The following is an 18,547-nucleotide window of genomic DNA, read 5'->3' as shown; positions in this document are numbered from 1 at the left end:
GGCTCCATGTCTCATCCCTGGGGAACCATAGAAGTTCTTAGACACCCATGTCTATGGTTCATAGACTAGTAAACGTTGATATAGGGATATGGATCGCTATTGTCAATGTCTGAGTGGGCCTAACATACAATAAAGCAACAGCAGTACGAGTCATTGTTATATTAAACACATTTTTATTTATAATATACTTTTTGTACACATGTATTAGTACAGATACCTTCAATCACACAAGCGCGCGAAACGAATGTAAACGGAAACAATGGTGAAAGCTGCCACAAGGGGGCGCCATTTAGCTGTCAGTAATTAACGTACATTTTGTTGAATCACTTTCCATGCATCACAGCGCCATTACACCCATTTAGACATAATACCACTACTTTGATATAACATTTCCTGATTTAACAATATTTGTCATTATGATGCTGCATAAATTCGTTAATTCAAACCTCAATCTCTTGTTTTTGGGATTCAAATTACAAGTAAGTTAACTTTTAAGACCCTTCTACAGGTGATATACCCTAAAAAAAACATCTAGCCTAGTGACACACTGTCGGTTCCAGGTTAAATTTAGTAGACTACTCAACCTCATCAGCAGCCATGTCTAAAGATAGCCTGCTAAAATTAGCACACGTTGAAATCAGTAATGATCTACACAAACGTAATACCAATTAGGTTAACATCGGAATGAGAGTTAATGTCTGGTCTAATCTTGAAAAGGTCAAACTCAAAATGAAACAGTTAATGAGCGTCAATGCATTTTATTCGATTTGTTCGCACATTCCATCAGAGACAGACACAGCCCATGAAAAAACCAATGACAAAAATATTAATAAATAAAAAAAGAATAATCTTTTGATGATTCCCAAATTCTCATCGATTCAAATAGCAACCAGTGTTCTTTATTACATTTAAAAGATGGCCGTCGCATAGTGTCGGTTGGAAGTACAAATTTAAAAGGCTCACTGAGCTACGTCGCTTGCGGACTTCGGAGAAAGATTGTTCCAGAGGGAAGAGGAAGAGGAGGAGGAGGAGGAGGGATGAAAGTTGCCGTGATTCTGCCGCAACGGATGTGATACTCCGTCAGCCTCGACACAAAAACACCGTTCCCCCACAGCCCGACACACTCACAAGGAAGCATGTTTCCATGGAGACAAAGCCTAGCCGACACACCCTTGTGCTGGGAATGTCTGGAGTGTTTGGGGGGGGGGGAGGAGGGGGTGTTGCGTGGTTGGAGACCGTGTGTACAGCAGTGAGAGCAGGCAGAGGGACGGCATGGGGCGCATTGGGTGTGCTTGTAACCCCCCCCCCCCCAGCTTCTCCTCCTCCCTCTCATCCCAGTAGTGGTCCTTGTCTCACATGGCTTTCACTTTGATCTGCTTCATCTTCATCTGCTTCTTCTCGATCTTCTTCTGCTCGCGGCGCTGCGCGGCTTCCTGTGACACGAACACAAACGGCGGAACGGTTAATTGGTTTAACTACCGGTGAAACAAGAAGCCCCCCGTCAAGAGGTAATTGTCTCAGGTTGAATCCCCGGGAATAACACTTTTATTCAACGAGAAACAGACCCGGCTGATTGGGTGGACTAAAAATATCAAACTCATTACAGCTCCCGTGACCTTGTTTATCACACCAACGCACTTGACAAATGAATGCTATATATTTGTCAACTCATTCATGCATCTAAACAAATATGTAGCTATTCATTCAGGCAGCTGTACATTACGCCAGCTACACATTCATGTAGCCCCATATTCATGCACCACGCATTCATGTACACATTCATGCAGCATCGCTTTTATGCAGCTACACATTAATGCACCACACATTCATGTAGCCCCATATTCATGCACCACGCATTCATGTAGCTCAATATTCAGGCAGCTACACATTCATGCAGGCAGTTACACATTAAGCCATCTACACATTCATTCAGTTACTCATTCATGCAGCTATACATTCAGCCAACTACACATCCAGGCAGCCATACATTAAGCCAATTACACATTCATGCAGCCATACATGAAGCCATGTACACATTCATGCAGCTACACATTCATGCAACCACACATGAAGCCATCTACACATTCATTCAGTTACTCATTCATGCAGCTATACATTCAGCCAACTACACATTCAGGCAGCCATACATTAAGCCAACTACACATTCATGCAGCCAAACATGAAGCCATGTACACATTCATGCAGCTACACATTCATGCAACCATACATGAAGCCATCTACACATGAAGCCAGCCACACATTCATACAGCCACACATTCATGCAGATACACATTCATGGAACCATCTACAAATTCATTCAGTTCCTCATTCATGCAGCTAAACATTCAGCCAACTACACATTCATGCAGCCATACATGAAGCCATGTACACATTCATGCAGCTAAACATTCATGCAACCATACATGAAGCCATCTACACATTCATTCAGTTACTCATTCATTCAGCCACACATTCATGCAGCCACACATTCATGGAGCCACCTACAAATTCAGTCGTCCACACAGTCCGTCATCCACACATTCTCAGGCTCCTGGTAACAGCGGGCGGGGGGGGGTGGGGGGAGGATCACCTCAAGGCGGCGCTGTCTCTCGGGGTCCTCCTCGCTCATGATCCTCTCCTTCTCTGCCCTCTTCTTCTCCTCCCGGCGGGTCTGGGCGGCCTCCTGCCGCTGGGCGTGGGTCTGCTTCAGGAAGTTCTCCTCCACACGCGCACGGTTCCGGTCAGCCTTCTGCTTGCCCTGGACGCACAGACGCAGACGTCAGGACGGACGGACGGACGGAGGATGATGAAAAGCAGCCTAAACCTATCTAATAATGGGTCAAATAAACATGCACGGATTCTCAAACATTTAGGCTTTAACTAAAAAGCGAAAGGTACCAAACATATTAAGGAAATACTCTTGATCAAGTGTCAGAATAAAGAATGTTTGTTTTGTAAGAACAGCATTTCACAACATCCTGTCAACTCTCATCAGTATAGAGCATCACTTGCTTCACCCGTACAAAAAGGAGACCATATCACGTCTCAGGAGGGCATTTCAGTCGTAACCAGCACAGACTTCTGCACCTCGATTGTAACAAACAGGGTGCAGAAAAGAAAAAAAAAAAAAACGCTGAGATCTGTGATGGGCGGAGTTACAAACAGAGGCCCCGCCTCCTACCACCCACCTCTCGGTTGAGGCGGAGCTTCTTGACCTTGTCGATGCTGTAGATCACCATGTTCATCAGAGGGAGCAGGCTGTCCATGTCTTTGGGGGAGGTGTTGCCCATGCCAGGCACTACACCCATACAAAGACAGAGATGTTAGATATGGACTAATATGAACAAAAACCAGGCATGTGTGACAGAAAAAGGTCAGCGCGAGTTCCCTCACCATTGAATGTAAACTGAAGAGTCTTCTTGGTTTCTGGCAGCTTTAATGGCTGTCCCTCCCTGCAACCCAAGAAGAATACCATGAACACCAAAACCATGTATATAATCCATACCATATCATGAAAAACAATATAATTTCTACCATAATATGCATGGCATTATCAGGTATATGATTTCCACCGGACAGTTCACACAACTCTTTAAAAACCGACAAAAATCAAACAGAACATGTACGTACTCTTGCATAACTTTTGGACCAGAAAATTGGTCCGACAAATGGATGGATTCAATCTTGTCAGCATGGCTGGTAATAAAATGTACCATCTGAAAAACAAATGAAAAAAAAAAGAGTCAGTCAAAGGAGATCAGTATCTCCACATACGGATGACACATAAATGTGCTGTCGACACGTAAACATGGGAAAGTAAAAGCAGAAGATGGCTGACCTTGCTGTCCATCACTCCATCTGTGACCTCGCCCATCTCGGTGAGAATGGCAAGGGATTCTGGGAGGCCATACTTGGCTCCAGATTTGGGTTTATCGCTGCAGAACTCACTCTGCAGAGAGGTAAGGAAGCACAGGGAGTGAGTCATGGATCAAAAATGTTGCTATAACAGGCAGGGTCACAATGCCAACACCGCAGAGCAATACATAGAGTACAGATGGCGTAACGTAAGATCCAGGTGAACAAAATGACAAGTCGTTTAGAAGAGGGTTACCAAGTCCTGCATGTCCTTCTGCATCTTCGCCATGGCCTTCTTGGTGCCCACGGCGAACACAAACGTGTCCATGTCGTCATCGTTCAGCGTGACTTTAATTTGCTACGGACAGAAACACAGAGCCATGGTAACGTGATGGTTACTAAACATCAACAAGCAGCTTCGGATTTTTGGGACGTTTCGAGGTGAGCGCATGCATGGACGTTAGTATGAATATTAGCTGTGCTGCGAGTCTCGGGTCAGGGGGGAGGGACGGGGACTGTCCCTAGGCCAGGTCACCTACCACTTGATCACAGGCTGGCCTCATCATCCTGGCCAACACGTTCAGAAGGTCCTGCCTCTTCAGGAACTGGAGCAAGGGAGAGGAGACATCACGTAAGAAACTTAGCCGAATAATATCCTGTGTATAACATGACAAAGGTACCGCACACACGCATTCCAACACACACACTCACATGGGTGTGTGAACACACACACACACACCACTCAGTCAGATGTGCACACACACACACCTTGAGCTGGATGAGCATGCCCTCGCAGCACACACGGCCGGAGCACCACAGGTTGTAGATGTGTTCGTTCTCCTGGTTCAGCTTCCCAGTGCTGACCGCGTCTTTACTGGTCCCATCATCACCTGATCACACACACACACACACACACACACACACACACACACACACACACACACACACACACACACACACACACACACACACACACACACACACACACACACACACACACACACACACACACACACACACACACACACACACACACACACACACACACACACACACACACGTTAAAGGCAGAAACAACTGAAGCAGCGTCCTGAGTGAACACGTCTATAGCGGAAGTATTTGACCGGTAAAGAAATCCTGGCTTACATTTTTAAACCAATTTCTCGTCCAGTAGATTTACCCACTCCGAAAACAATTATAAAAAGTTAATATTGCCCCACCCCCGCCTGAAAGGTTACTCCTCCCTCCCATATTGCATACTGTTTATGTTGCAACAATCATTGCAAAATAAACAGGATGTCGCAATGAGGTGTGGTTTTATTGGTAACGATTTGTAGCAACATTAACAACATCAACAACTAAGACGGTACCGACCCACTAAGGCACCAGAGGGGTGGTGTTATCAGTCATGATTTGCAGCAACATAAACTACTACAACATAAACTAATGAGAAGGTACCAACCCACTAAGGCACCAGAGGGGTGGTGTTATTGGTCATGGTTTGCAGCGACATAAGCAGGCCCAACATAAACTACTACATGGTACTGACCCACTAGGGAGAAGTTGCTCTCCAGAAGCTCCCGGTGAGAGTTGAACCAGGTCTGGGCCAGCCGGCTGTTCTTGTTCTTGCCGATGATGTAGTTCATGATGTAGGCCAGTAGCCCGGTCACCATGAGGATCTCCATGTAGTAGCTCTCCCAGCTGTTCTGCAAGTGGGCGGGAACCTGAAAGGTGTGTGGGTGGTGGGGGAGACAAAGCACAAGCATACTTCATAACCATGGCAACTGTCAAACTGTCAAAAAGGCGCAGTTAAGGGAGAAGATTCACGTTCAAGGAGAAATAAATAACTCAAAGCCATAAGGCTTTCAATATGGGTCACCCAGTGAAAAAATGATAACGTGTGACTGCAGCGTATAAAAGGAATCACTTGGGTCTTACCTTGTGGATTATAAGCGGGTCCTTCATGGAATGGCCCGGTTTGTCCCCGATGCCCTCAAACTCCTCCCGATCGTAGTTGCTGTACATATCTTGATCCTGAGAAAAAAAAAATAGGATGATAATCTCAATGAGCGTAAACAGAAGTCCCCATGAACCTGTAGCCTCGCCATTGGAGAGCAGTCATAACCCGTTTGAAATGGAACACACCAAAGAACCGTGATAGAAGATGAACAGATAGGCCTTTCCTCGGAAGAGGAAATGTTTTTCTGTTACTTTCAACTGGATTCCGCCGGAGCGAAGAGAGCAAGAATGTCAGTTATTTAATCTGATTATCTTGAATTCATTTCAACACAAAGCCACGCCCATCTGTGTCAATCAGTTGCTCCCCAGCCAAAGTCAGACTTACATTGTTGTCCGACTCCTCAAAGCCGTCCTGCTCTTCCTCCAGCTCCACAGTGGCCTCGTCTTCGTCCTCCTCTTCCTCGGGCAGTGATGAAGATGGAGATGCCCGTGGGGGCGGGGCCGTCTCCGTCTCGGCGGCGCCGTCCTCGTTCATGTCCTCGAACTCGGCAAAGTCGTTGTCGTCAAAGTCGGCGATGTCCTCGCCGTCGTCAAAGTCGTCGTTGTAGCGCCCCCTGGAGTACGGGAGGGCGAGTAGCAGCAGCAGGACAGGCACCAGGAGGAGGTGGAAAGCCCTCATGGTAGCAACTACACCAAGACGGGGTGACAGAGACAGGGAACACAGTAAATAAGGGAGTAGGAGGGACAGAGAAGGTCAAATAGAGGAAGCGAGAGAGTAAAGGAATCAGGTTGGCTGCGAAAAGGCAATGGCTTGAAAAAAAACTAACTCGAATGAGCAAGTCGGTTAAAGGTTGTTTTCTGATTCAACAGTTACATGCGGATACAAATAGGATAACCCAAGCCTTCCGTAGAGATGGAATATTGGTGAATTTAACGCCATTAAATACCATCAGATAAGAGTTATGATCATGAATAAGGCAGTCCATGGACCGAATGGCAAAAATCGAACGTCGCTTGCGGCCAAGTTTCCACCAATTATGGCGATCAGGTCTTCAGAATCTATACATTTTTCGAATAAATTGAAGTGTCGATACACTATCCAACCGAAGCAGTTCAAAGCGCATGTACACGCACACACACAGGATCCTCCAGTGAATCCTCCATCCATGCCAACTTGCCAAGTGAAATATGCACCCTAGGGAAAGGATTAGGTAAGCCTTCATAGCCGCAGGGGGTAACACCACCTGACCAATGTGGACGAGTGCTCATGGTGTTTTGCATTGCATCCACCATCAATTCTACATGACCACACGAAAGCTGCTCATCAGGTCCGCCGTCGAGCTGCTAACTCACAGCGGGAGGGGTCTAAACTCTAACAGAATAAAGAAAGAATCCCCGTGGCTCGGTCGCAGATCCCAGTATGAGGAACACGTATACTAATAAGGGATTAGTGGCTCTTACTACTACTACATGATCTCGTTTCCGGCCAGAGAGTTGTTGATTAACTTCACTCGACGACTTACTACAATAACCTGTGAGACCATGGGTCACCTCACTGGTTTTGTCGCTATTCGCAAATCGTTTAAATCAACAACTTATCAAAATGTTTCGTGGATGAAAACCATTCATTCGTAGGAGCATGGGCTTCGTGAAACTCCTCGCATCGTAGATCCTACGAAGCCAACCACCAGCCCCCATCCCCCCCAATACTCACTTACTACGACTAGCAAATCTGGCGTTAGCATGCTAACGGCTAACGACACGGCGTTAATGTTGTGGGAAGCTAACAGCTACGTTCACTCCCGTGGCGCTAGCGTTACCATGCTAAGGCTACTGCGAATGTGACGAGCAGCTAAACATCACCAAATTCAGGAATCACCGGAGGAAGAACGAAAGTACCTGGCAAGACGTATTTAGGACTGAGGAATGAATCGGCAGACTGCTGTGGCCTGACCGTCAACCCGCTCCGTTCAGCTACTTGACAGCGTTCTACCCACAAGGCAGTGCGGTGCCCAGGTCTCCTGTGTGTGAGAGGGGGGGCGGCTGCGTTACACTTCTCTACCACTAGGGAGACCAAGGTCTCCTGTGTGCAGTGTTGCCAGATTGGGTCAGATTGGCTGCAGCCAGTGTTGCCAGATTGGGCTGGAAATATGGCCCAATCTGGCAACATTGTGTGTGTGTGTGTGTGTGTGTGTGTGTGTGTGTGTGTGTGTGTGTGTGTGTGTGTGTGTGTGTGTGTGTGTGTGTGTGTGTGTGTGTGTGTGTGTGTGTGTGTGTGTGTGTGCGTGCGTGCGTGCGTGTGTGTGTGTGTGAGTGGGGGGCGGCTGCAGTATAAGTCTCCACCACTAGGGGGTCTTCTTTGTCCCCTTCACCATACTTGATGGACTTCAATAGTTAGATTTAGAAAACTTGTCCAAGCGACGCGAAGGACGTTGGTTGATTTCAATGCAATATATTCATTTTGTTGTTTTATCTCTAAATAAAGCGTGAGCGTTATGTGCGTGTGCAAGCGGGGGAGGTTTTTGACCGGGGTTTGAGTGGCTTTCAGGCCGCGCATGCGCAGCATCGTCACTCGGTCACTGCTAGCAAAGATGGTCTTTGTCAGCTAAACCACTGAAGAAAACATCGTTCAAGGCGAAGCATACACGGGTTTAATGACCGTTTCGGACACGCTTGTTGAAATCTTAACACACGGTCGACCCGAAGCCACTGTAATTAAATCTCTAACGGTTGTTTTAATTTGCGTGGCTGCTCGCTAGCGGGTTCGACGACAGCGTTGTCGCTCCAGCCGAGGATGTCGCTGCACGGAAAGCGGAAAGAAATCTACAAATACGAGGCGCCATGGACGGTGTACGCCATGAACTGGAGCGTCCGGCCGGACAAACGCTTTCGCCTGGCCCTCGGGAGCTTCGTGGAGGAGTACAACAACAAGGTGAGTCCATGTTGGGTCTTATCTTTTCTCCTTCGCTGATGCTAGCTAACTGTTAGCCTTCTGGAGCTGCAGCGGGCCGGAGCGCCCTGCGTGTTGTCACCGGGGCTGCACACTGTTGTCACCTGCAGATCGCGTATCATGAAACAAAGTGTGACTCGCTGTTTGTGTATAAATGCATAATATCCAAACTGATCGTCCCATCGATGCATTGTTTATACCCCCTTCATACAGGTTCAGCTGGTGGGTCTAGAAGAGGAGAGCTCGGAGTTCATCTGCAGGAACACCTTCGACCACCCGTACCCCACCACTAAGATTATGTGGATCCCGGACACCAAGGGGGTCTACCCGGACCTGCTGGCCACGAGCGGGGACTACCTGCGCATCTGGAGGGTAGGCTCCTATTAAGATGATTAACTAAATACAATCGTAAATGCACTCACAATTTGCTTTTCTGCCACTGTATGGCTGGATGGATGGTTGGAGACTTGGTAAAATGGCAACTTTGACAGTAAGTTCATTCCCATTTCAGGTGAGCGACACTGAAACACGTCTGGAGTGCCTTCTGAACAACAACAAGAACTCAGATTTCTGTGCCCCACTCACCTCCTTCGACTGGAATGAGGTTGATCCTAATCTCCTGGGTGAGTGAACCCAGAACTGAACTCTGCACTGCTCGCAACACAAATTGGTTAAGGGAGTTCTACTACAATTGCACTTTCCTAACCCGGTGGTGTTGATTTGCAGGCACTTCTAGCATTGACACCACCTGCACCATCTGGGGCCTGGAAACCGGACAGGTGCTGGGTAGAGTCAACCTGGTGTCTGGCCACGTGAAGACCCAGCTCATCGCTCACGATAAAGAGGTGTGTGTGTGTGTGTTCAGTCAACGGACTCTCTCTAACTTTAGAGTGGAGCTGCATGATGATACCCTATGGTGTCCAAAACTCCCATGTTGGATAATGTGACTATTTCTCCTCACTTTGCTCTCATTATTACCAGTTAGGGTTACATACTACCTCTTCACCTCACCTGTGCTGTACTTCAGTCTTCTATCAGCCGATGGGCTCCCCACACTGACGTGCAGTGGCCAGGTGGCCACGTCGCTTGGCCAGGACGCCCTGTGCCGTATGCTAACACCCGGCTGTGCGTCCGCAGGTGTACGACATCGCCTTCAGCCGCGCCGGTGGCGGGCGCGACATGTTTGCCTCGGTGGGCGCCGACGGCTCTGTGCGCATGTTCGATCTGCGTCACCTGGAGCACAGCACCATCATCTACGAGGACCCCCAGCACCACCCGCTGCTCCGCCTGTGCTGGAACAAGCAGGACCCCAACTACCTGGCCACCATGGCCATGGACGGCATGGAGGTGAGTGGGCGCGCCGACGGCGGTGGCCACGCAGCCGGGGGCGGCGTCTCTGTGGTCATTGGGCCCTGGGGCTGAGAGGTTTCGTAGATGTGTAAATTATTTTCTGACATTTCGCCGTTGTCGGGGGGGGGGGGGGGGGGGGGGTGTGAGACGACTGTGACTGTGGCTGTTGTGTCAAGAGGCCACTGGGCCCAGCTACCACTAGTGGCCCTCTTTTTTCTTGGCTCATGATAGGCCTCTGATCTTTGTGAGCCCAAAACAAAAAATCCCATTGTCTTGGGCCTACGCCGATCGGGGGGCCTATCATGAGCCAGTATTAAAAATAAAAAAATATAGATATTTGTTTTACGAAAGCTCATGATAGACCCCCGATCGTCTTAGGCCCTGGGGCTTCAGCCCAGGTTAGCCCGTGCATTAAGGCGGCCTTGCTTGTAACCCTTGGTGTCTCGGTCTCCGTGCCAGGTGGTGATCCTTGACGTGCGCGTCCCGTGCACGCCCGTGGCTCGGCTCAACAACCACCGGGCCTGTGTGAACGGCATTGCCTGGGCGCCCCACTCCTCCTGTCACATCTGCACCGCCGGTGAGCGCACACACCCTGGAACCGCCCCGTACAAACGGTCGCCGTCCTGACGGGCCTGGCCCCCTGGTTCTGAGCTAAATCCAACGTTGGGTTACCGTACTCCCCGGCCTTCCAGAGGGCGTATCGCAGCCTAGCCTGAATGGGGCGATAGTCAACTCGGTGTCTTTGTTTCTCCTTCCAGCCGACGACCACCAGGCGCTGATCTGGGACATCCAGCAGATGCCCCGGGCCATCGAGGACCCCATCCTGGCCTACACGGCCGAGGGGGAGATCAACAACGTGCAGTGGGCCTCCACCCAGCCCGACTGGATCGCCATCTGCTACAACAACTGCCTGGAGATCCTGCGGGTCTAGCCCCCCGGGACGTCCCGGCCCCCGGTGGGAGGGGGGGGGGGGGGGGGGGGGGGGAGCGCTGCTTGAGACTCGGACATTACTTCTCAGACGGGAGGTCGCGTGGTCCTCGTCCACTCAGATCTCAGCGGGAGAAGGAGCCGGCAGCGAGAGACTCTCATGGCTTATGTTTTCCTTCTTCTTCTTCTTCTTCTTCTTCGGAGTCGCACTCCACCGCATCCAGCTCCTCTTTATCCATGTTTACGCCTTCAGTCCCCGTCCGTCCGTCCGTCCCACCTCCATGTCTTCGGTCAAACCCACTCCCCTGCTCGTATTTATTTGACTCACTCGATGGAGTTCAGTGTTTTCGGAGTAGTTGTGATGAAGGCCGCAAGCGCTTTGAACTCTGTTGTGCAGTTGGCAGTTCACATAAAAGTGAAAATAAATGAAAAACGATATACTTTCTCCTTGATGTTAGCTCTCACTTCAGCCCGTCATGAGATTATTATGAAGTTGCACCACAACATGATGTGTATGTCTTGGGAAAAGGTTGGCCAAATCTCTGAAGATTATCTCCTAGATATGTATGAACAATTTCATTTGGGATTTATTGGTTGTCATTCATTACCAGTTGATCAGGACCATCAGAAATTTTTTAAAATACACAGGATGTTTTTCTTTCAGGATATTTGCATCCAAAGTCGTCCAGTATTGCGATCGTTCTCAGACGAGCGAGGTAAATGCTGTTCTGCCATAGTTTCCATATTTGTACAGTGTATTTGGGCAGTTTTTACAGGTCAAATACTCCATCCACACTAACCCTTTTGGAACAATGTAGTTCAGTCTCAAACCGTTAAGACTTTGGATTTTCTTTTTTTGGCTTTCTTTTTTATGAGTTATGAAGAACAGCATTTTCTGCTGTCCAGTCAATGAGATCTGCATCGTGGTCTGGGAGAATAGTAAAACGTCTTTATCCAATCTTGTTTTACTGTTTTCTTAGAACTTTAAGGTCACGACCTTGTAGCATGCCAATGCAAGGGGAAATGTACATACATATAAATATATTACCTAAGATATTGTTGAGTGTTCATGTTGTAGCCTTTTTCATAAAGTTTGTATTATTGAATTTGCTCTACTAATAAATGGTATTCTGTGCCCTAGGAAGAATGTCTTGTGTCCTATTTTTGTTAGAAGTAATACTGAATTCATAATATAAGCAGAAGCTTTGATAGTTTGTGTTCCTAAAGACTTCTTCTATGACTGATAGACCTTTTATTACTGTTCTGTTTGACCCTCAAACATAAGATGCGCTTGTGCTAGCTGTGTCGTGTACATTCACACATGAGTTTTCCTTCAAATTGGACAGCTGGGCTGTGCTCATCTGAGGCCTAAACAAAGCCATGGTCAGAAGCCGATGTTCGTAGCATACCTTCCAGCTAACCAAACCCCTTCCCATCGACACTGATCCATTACTTTAACACATAATACGACAACGTGGTCGGGGAGTATCTGATTCATTCACAGGAACGTCTCTGAAGCAAGTGAACCCGCCCCTCTACTATTTCGGGGGCCTTGACGTGGCTTGTTCCTGTGTGTCTTCTTCCCCTGCTGAGGTTTGGATAGGCAAGTCAGAGAATTAGGCAGCAGCAGCAGCAGCAGCCGAGACAGACAGCGAAGGAGAGCACTGCTGAGTTGGCCATTAGGCAGACCACCTGTTTGACACCGGATCCTCTGCGGTCGGGGCGGGGTTCACCAGGGGGGCGTGCTTCCACCGCCCACCTGGCCGGCTCCTCTCCCATCAGCCCTCTCATTGGACCGCCGTTCCCTCCTGGAACGCTAACAGACGGAGCTCTTTTAGCATGTTTCATTTTATTCGACACGTCGACGGCGCCAGCAGTCGGCATCGATCCAATAAAACATCAGCTATGATGGAAGTGTGCAATAAATAATCTTTAATCTAAAAAACAAAAAAGGATAAAATTACAATAGTAAGGAAATTGTGCTTCGATAAAACCTCATACAGGATTATAAACAGTTTAAAAGGTTATTACATTCTCCTGATTGTTTTGCAGAGTTAACGCCCACGGTCATCAGAGCCGGTGCAGACGACGAGACGTCACACTGAGTGCATGGGATTTACATCTTCATCATCCTCATCCTCATCTTCATCACCTGTCGCCCTACTTCGGCATTCCGGCGTCATTTTCATTTCAAGAGCGTGATGACCAGCCTTACAGACGGTAGGTGGACAGTGTTGAGACGCATTGCATGGAAACACTACAGCGCTGTCCCAGAATAGCTCTCAGCCCAGCTCATTCCGTTGCACTCTGAACAAAATGGCGTAACATCTAAATAACATTGACGGGACACAGTAAGGTTGGCATCACAAATCAAGTACGAGAACATGATTCGAGATGATTCCAATGTCCTGGTAAAAATGCAGACCGCGAATATCAAATACATGTTATTGTCTCTAAAAAAGTAGTGGTCGCTCTCTAAAGTGTAGCAGCGTCGATATACAGTAACATACTGTGTATACTCTGTTGTATCGTGTTGTTCCGTCCTGAATCCTGAATCCTTTGCGATGGCTTCGATGACTACTCTTACTTAAAATAGGGGCTTGTTAGATACAATATACACTAGACTTGGTTAATCACTTCATCAGTCACGTCCAGAAAGTGTGCCTCCCTCCATCCTTCCTCCTCACAGTGTTGCAGACGTTGGTTAACAACATTACATTTACATTTAGGGGATTTTTCAGACGCTTTTATCCAAAGCGACTTACAACCACTCATTCACACACCGATGGCGGAGTCGACCACGCAGGGCGACAGCCAGCTCGTCAGGAGCAGTCAGGGTGAGGCGTCTTTGCTCAGGGACACCTCGACACTCGGCTAGGAGGAGCCGGGATGGTAACCGGAAGCAACCTTCAAGTTACCATCCGACCTGCTCTACCTCCTGGGCTCCTGCCCACGAAACATGAATAGTACGTCGTCCTACAGGCTGTGTGGCGCTCAAAGCAAACCTTGGACACTCTTTTTTTAACATTGAACCAAACAGGAAACGGTATCTACTCCGTTTTGACAGGAAGGCGTCCAGATTCAAACAGTGAAAGGACGGACGGCCGAGCGCTGCCCTCGTATTTAACAAAAATACATCAGTCCGAACACCATCTATTAATAACGGGTGAGAGACCGGGAAATATATGTGCTGTATACGTGCCTGATGTCCCCTCAGGTTTTTTCGTCAACCGCAGGGAGGGGGGGGGGGGGGGGGGGTGGCTCAGCAGGCTGGGGTTCGGGTGTGGTTGGGGGGGGGGGGGGGGGGGGGGGAGTGTCCTGGGTTCCGGTCCGACCTTTGACCCACCAGTGGTCTCTCCCATCAAGCTTCTTCTTCTGTGGAGGTCCTGTGGAGGTCCTTCCAGTGAATCACGGAGGGGGGGGGGGGGGTTCAGGTTTGGGGGGGGGGGGGAGGGAACACCACAGTACAGAGTACCCGACACCCAGTACCCGGTACCGAGGTCCCAGTACCCGGCATGGTGCGACGCACTCCTTCGTCCTGCTCTGTCCCAAACGAGGACCCCAGGAGGGGGGGGACGACTAACTGGCAGGGAGGCTGGGGTCCGAGAGGTGCCTCTGCACCTCCTCCTGGCCCTCCGTGGGGGTCTCCAGGAGCTCCGGGAGCGAGGGGAAGCGGGGCCCGCCGGACAGTCGTCCCGGGGGGGCCAGGGAGAAGCGGAGGCCCAGGACGGAGGGGCGTGGCCGGGGGTCTCCGTCCGGGGACAGGGACATGGTGTCGTCGGAGCCCGGCGTGAGGTGGACGCCGCTGGACAGGGTCTCCTCCGACTGCGGCTGGGGGTCCGGGCTCTGGGGGGGGGGGGGGGTGGGGGCATGTTTATGTGTGCATGTTTATTTGTGTTTATTTGTGTTTATTTGTGTTTATGTGTGTGTGTGTGTGTGTGTGTGTGTGTGTGTGTGTGTGTGTGCGTGCCTGCCCTACCTGTAGTGGCGTGCTGGCGCCGCCCACCAGCACCGGGGGGATGGACAGCGCGGTGCGGAGGGGGGCGGGGCCGGGGGCCAGCAGGGCCGGGGGGGGGTGAGGGGGGGCCGCGGGGTGCGGGCCGGGGGGCACGGTGCTGTAGGCGGGGGGGATGGGGGCCATCTGCCTCTGGAGGAGCTGGAGGATGATGGTGATGTCCGCCGTCATACGGCCCTCCAGCCTGGGAGGGAGGAGACAGGAGTGAAGAGGAGTGATGAAGAGGAGGAGAGAGGAGTGAAGAGGAGGTGATGAAGAGGAGTGAAGAGGAGGTGAAGAAGAGGAGTGAAGAGGAGGAGGAGAGAGGAGTGAAGAGGAGGCGATGAAGAGGAGGAGAGAGGAGTGAAGAGGAGGTGATGAAGAGGAGTGAAGAGGAGGTGAAGAAGAGGAGTGAAGAGGAGGAGGAGAGAGGAGTGAAGAGGAGGTGATGAAGAGGAGGAGGGGCAGAGAGGAGTGAAGAGGAGGTGATGAAGAGGAGTGAAGAGGAGGAGGAGAGAGGAGTGAAGAGGAGGTGATGAAGAGGAGGAGAGAGGAGTGAAGAGGAGGTGATGAAGAGGAGGAGAGAGGAGTGAAGAGGAGGTGATGAAGAGGAGTGAAGAGGAGGTGATGAAGAGGAGGAGTGAAGAGGAGGAGGAGACAGGAGTGAAGAGGAGTGATGAAGAGGAGGAGAGAGGAGTGAAGAGGAGGAGAGAGGAGTGAAGAGGAGTGATGAAGAGGAGGAGAGAGGAGTGAAGAGGAGGTGATGAAGAGGAGGAGAGAGGAGTGAAGAGGAGGTGATGAAGAGGAGGAGGAGAGAGGAGTGAAGAGGAGGTGATGAAGAGGAGGAGGAGAGAGGAGTGAAGAGGAGGAGAGAGCAGTGAAGAGGAGGAGAGAGCAGTGAAGAGGTGGTGATGAAGACGACGAGTGAAGAGAAGGAGAGGAAGAGGAGGAGAGAGGAGTGAAGAGGAGGTGATGAAGAGGAGGAGGAGAGAGGAGTGAAGAGGAGGTGATGAAGAGGAGGAGGGGCAGAGAGGAGTGAAGAGGAGGAGACAGGAGTGAAGAGGAGGTGATGATGAGGAGTGAAAAGGAGGTGATGAAGAGGAGAAGAGAGGAGTGAAGAGGAGGAGGAGAGAGGAGTGAAGAGGAGGTGATGAAGAGGAGGAGAGAGGAGTGAAGAGGAGGTGATGAAGAGGAGGAGTGAAGAGGAGGAGGAGAGAGGAGTGAAGAGGAGGTGATGAAGAGGAGGAGAGAGGAGTGAAGAGGAGGTGATGAAGAGGAGGAGTGAAGAGGAGGTGATAATCCACCGTCCATGCTCCAGAGTCAGAACCGAGCCTAGAGCCGTCTTTTGTGGACCGGGCCTCTTATTACGCTTTGTCAACCTCTCTCTCTTTCTCACTGTCGCTCGCACTCGTTCGATCTCCCAATCTCTCACCCTGCCTCCCTCCCTCCCTCCCTCCCTCCCTCCCTCCCTCCCTCCCTCCCTCCCCCTCCCTCCCTCTCACCCTGCCTCCCTCCCTCCCTCCCTCCCTCCCTCCCTCCTCCCTCCACCCCCTCTCACCCTCCCTCCCGCTCACCCTCCCTCCCTCCCTCTCCAAACACACTCCCTGCTCTCCGATGTTATCTCCCGGAGAATGGAAACGCAAACACAGCAGCGAGGGAGGCTCTGTTGCCGAGTGACAACACAGAGGCGGTTAATCGCGTCCGCCCGCAGGGAGAGCAAACATAGAGTCCGCTCGGCGCTTTGGTTCAGTCATCAGGGGGTATAGCTCAGTGGTAGAGCATTTGACTGCAGATCAAGAGGTCCCTGGTTCAAGTCCGGGTGCCCCCTCATTTTTCATTATCCCTCCCGGGGGGTGGGGGGGTCCTCGGCGGGGCCTACCTGTTGAGCTGGCTCTGCAGCAGCTCCAGCCGGGACTCCAGGAGGCCGGGCCGCGGGACGGGGCGAGGCGGGGGGTGGTAGACGGCCCGGTCCGAGAGCTGGCTGGCCCGGCGCTCGTTCCAGTAGCCGCAGAGCCCCCCCACCTCCATGGGGGGGGCTGAGGGGCAGGACGAGACATCGGTGTGGTTGGAATGCGTTAGGTTTATTCAGCAGACGCTCTGGTCCGCGCAGTGACCAATCACAATCATTCAATTCAACAACGAGATATGAGCCAAAATGTTGAAACTAATTAAATAATAATCAAAGCAACTGCTTTGAGGCGCTACGATGTAGAAAGAAGAGATAGAGACAGAATGATAGAAGGATGAATAGATATTCCTTTTACTTTGCTTTTTATGAAATAATAAATGACACCCGTCTTTATGACGGTTAAAACGCTCTCGCTGCCGTTATCGATCTAACACGTCACTCTCTTATCGGTTTATCTCGGGCCTTAACCAGCGGTTGTAAACGGGGTGCCTCGTCCTTTGAGGTGCTCCAAACCCTCACCTGAGTAGGGGGGTCCCGAGTGGTCCAGGGCGGGGCCAGGCCCGATGAGGGCAGGAAGTCCTGCTCGGCGGGGGGGTACTCCAGGGGGTCTCCCCCGCCCCCGGGGGGGTAGCTCTGGGCCTTGCCGTGGCCCGCGGACCTCACCTCCTCGTCGCTGGACGCCGAGTAGAGGCTGCCGCTGCTGCCCAGCTCGTCCCAGGCGGAGACGGCGGCGTTGCCACGGTGATTGGCCTGGTCCGGGCAGGCGTCGTCGCGGTCCATCCCGTCTGCAGCGCCACAGGGGGGGGTTGGGGGGGGGCGGTGATATGGGTCACAGCCAGGCACGGTTGCACACACACACACACACACACACACACACAACACACACACACACACACACACACACACACACACACACACACACACAAAACGCACACACACACACACTGACAAACACAGACAAATGCACTCACACACGGACAGACGCACACACATCGCACAGGCATGCACGCACACACGCACAAGCTCACACGCACACATACACACTGACACACCTCCAGACACACACACTGGAGGTTCCTTACCAGGCCGGTTGCGGCGGCGTAGCGAGTGCCTGCGGTGCCGGGGCCGGTGGTAGCCACACTCAGAGTCTCCGCTGGGGGTCACCTGGTGGATTCTGTCTGCCTGAGACACACCAGCGATCAGACACCCAGCAACATACACCTACCTAGCACCTTCATCACACCTACATCTCTCCTACATCTCCCTACAACACACCTACATCACACCTACATCACGCCACATCGACCAGCACTCTGCCTGCAGATACTCCGCTTCCTGGGCCCCTTTTAAAACACACTGTGCAGTTAAGCTACAGCTACGGTTCTGTGGAGATCTTTCCTTCACTTGTCTTATATACTTGAGGGCTTAAAGAGCTTAATTTGCAAACTTGATGAGAAGAAAGTTAGGTGAAATATCCTTTAAAGTATCATTTGAATTTTTGTTAATACGTCAAAAGCTACGGTTGAATGTTGATGTAGAGTTCATAGATGTTGATTACTGATCCAACAGAACAGTAGTGTCTCTAAGTCATCGCAACACATCG

General features: G+C 50.6%; 3 protein-coding genes and 1 non-coding gene across 4 annotated transcripts in view; 2 read left to right on the top strand and 2 right to left on the bottom strand.

The window, feature by feature from the left end:
* Positions 1–742: 742 nt before the first annotated feature.
* On the bottom strand, positions 743–7,854 carry ccdc47 (coiled-coil domain containing 47). The gene is made up of 13 exons (XM_060070122.1): positions 7,714–7,854; positions 6,200–6,501; positions 5,794–5,889; positions 5,405–5,579; positions 4,624–4,745; positions 4,395–4,460; positions 4,112–4,213; positions 3,839–3,949; positions 3,631–3,716; positions 3,394–3,452; positions 3,189–3,298; positions 2,591–2,758; positions 743–1,433 (listed from the first exon to the last, which is right to left on the bottom strand). Exons 2-13 carry the CDS (start codon positions 6,491–6,493, stop codon positions 1,353–1,355), a joined length of 1,470 nt encoding a protein of 489 aa, XP_059926105.1. The 5' UTR covers positions 6,494–6,501; positions 7,714–7,854; the 3' UTR covers positions 743–1,352.
* A 476-nt stretch (positions 7,855–8,330) lies between these two features.
* dcaf7 (ddb1 and cul4 associated factor 7) lies at positions 8,331–12,188 on the top strand. Its single transcript, XM_060070506.1, has 7 exons — positions 8,331–8,746; positions 8,978–9,136; positions 9,276–9,387; positions 9,491–9,609; positions 9,902–10,111; positions 10,574–10,691; positions 10,873–12,188. Exons 1-7 carry the CDS (start codon positions 8,609–8,611, stop codon positions 11,043–11,045), a joined length of 1,029 nt encoding a protein of 342 aa, XP_059926489.1. The 5' UTR covers positions 8,331–8,608; the 3' UTR covers positions 11,046–12,188.
* A 2,163-nt stretch (positions 12,189–14,351) lies between these two features.
* kcnh6a (potassium voltage-gated channel, subfamily H (eag-related), member 6a) overlaps positions 14,352–18,547 on the bottom strand; it is a 4,428-nt gene continuing 232 nt past the window's right edge. The window contains exons 2-7 of the mRNA XM_060074906.1: positions 18,027–18,126; positions 17,649–17,729; positions 17,464–17,607; positions 16,915–17,071; positions 15,021–15,240; positions 14,352–14,887 (exon numbers count right to left, since the gene is read on the bottom strand). Coding sequence (XP_059930889.1) covers positions 14,621–14,887; positions 15,021–15,240; positions 16,915–17,071; positions 17,464–17,607; positions 17,649–17,729; positions 18,027–18,126 — 969 coding nt within the window. The 3' untranslated portion in view covers positions 14,352–14,620. The remainder of the gene's footprint in view (positions 14,888–15,020; positions 15,241–16,914; positions 17,072–17,463; positions 17,608–17,648; positions 17,730–18,026; positions 18,127–18,547) is intronic.
* On the top strand, positions 16,792–16,863 carry trnac-gca (transfer RNA cysteine (anticodon GCA)). Its single transcript has one exon. It is a non-coding gene; the product is annotated as a tRNA-Cys (tRNA).

Source organism: Gadus macrocephalus, chromosome 2, assembly GCF_031168955.1.
Source record: "Gadus macrocephalus chromosome 2, ASM3116895v1".
NCBI classification, from domain to species: domain Eukaryota; kingdom Metazoa; phylum Chordata; class Actinopteri; order Gadiformes; family Gadidae; genus Gadus; species Gadus macrocephalus.
The sequence above is the reverse complement of the archived record's forward strand: the minus strand, read 5'-3'. Positions and strand labels throughout refer to the sequence as shown.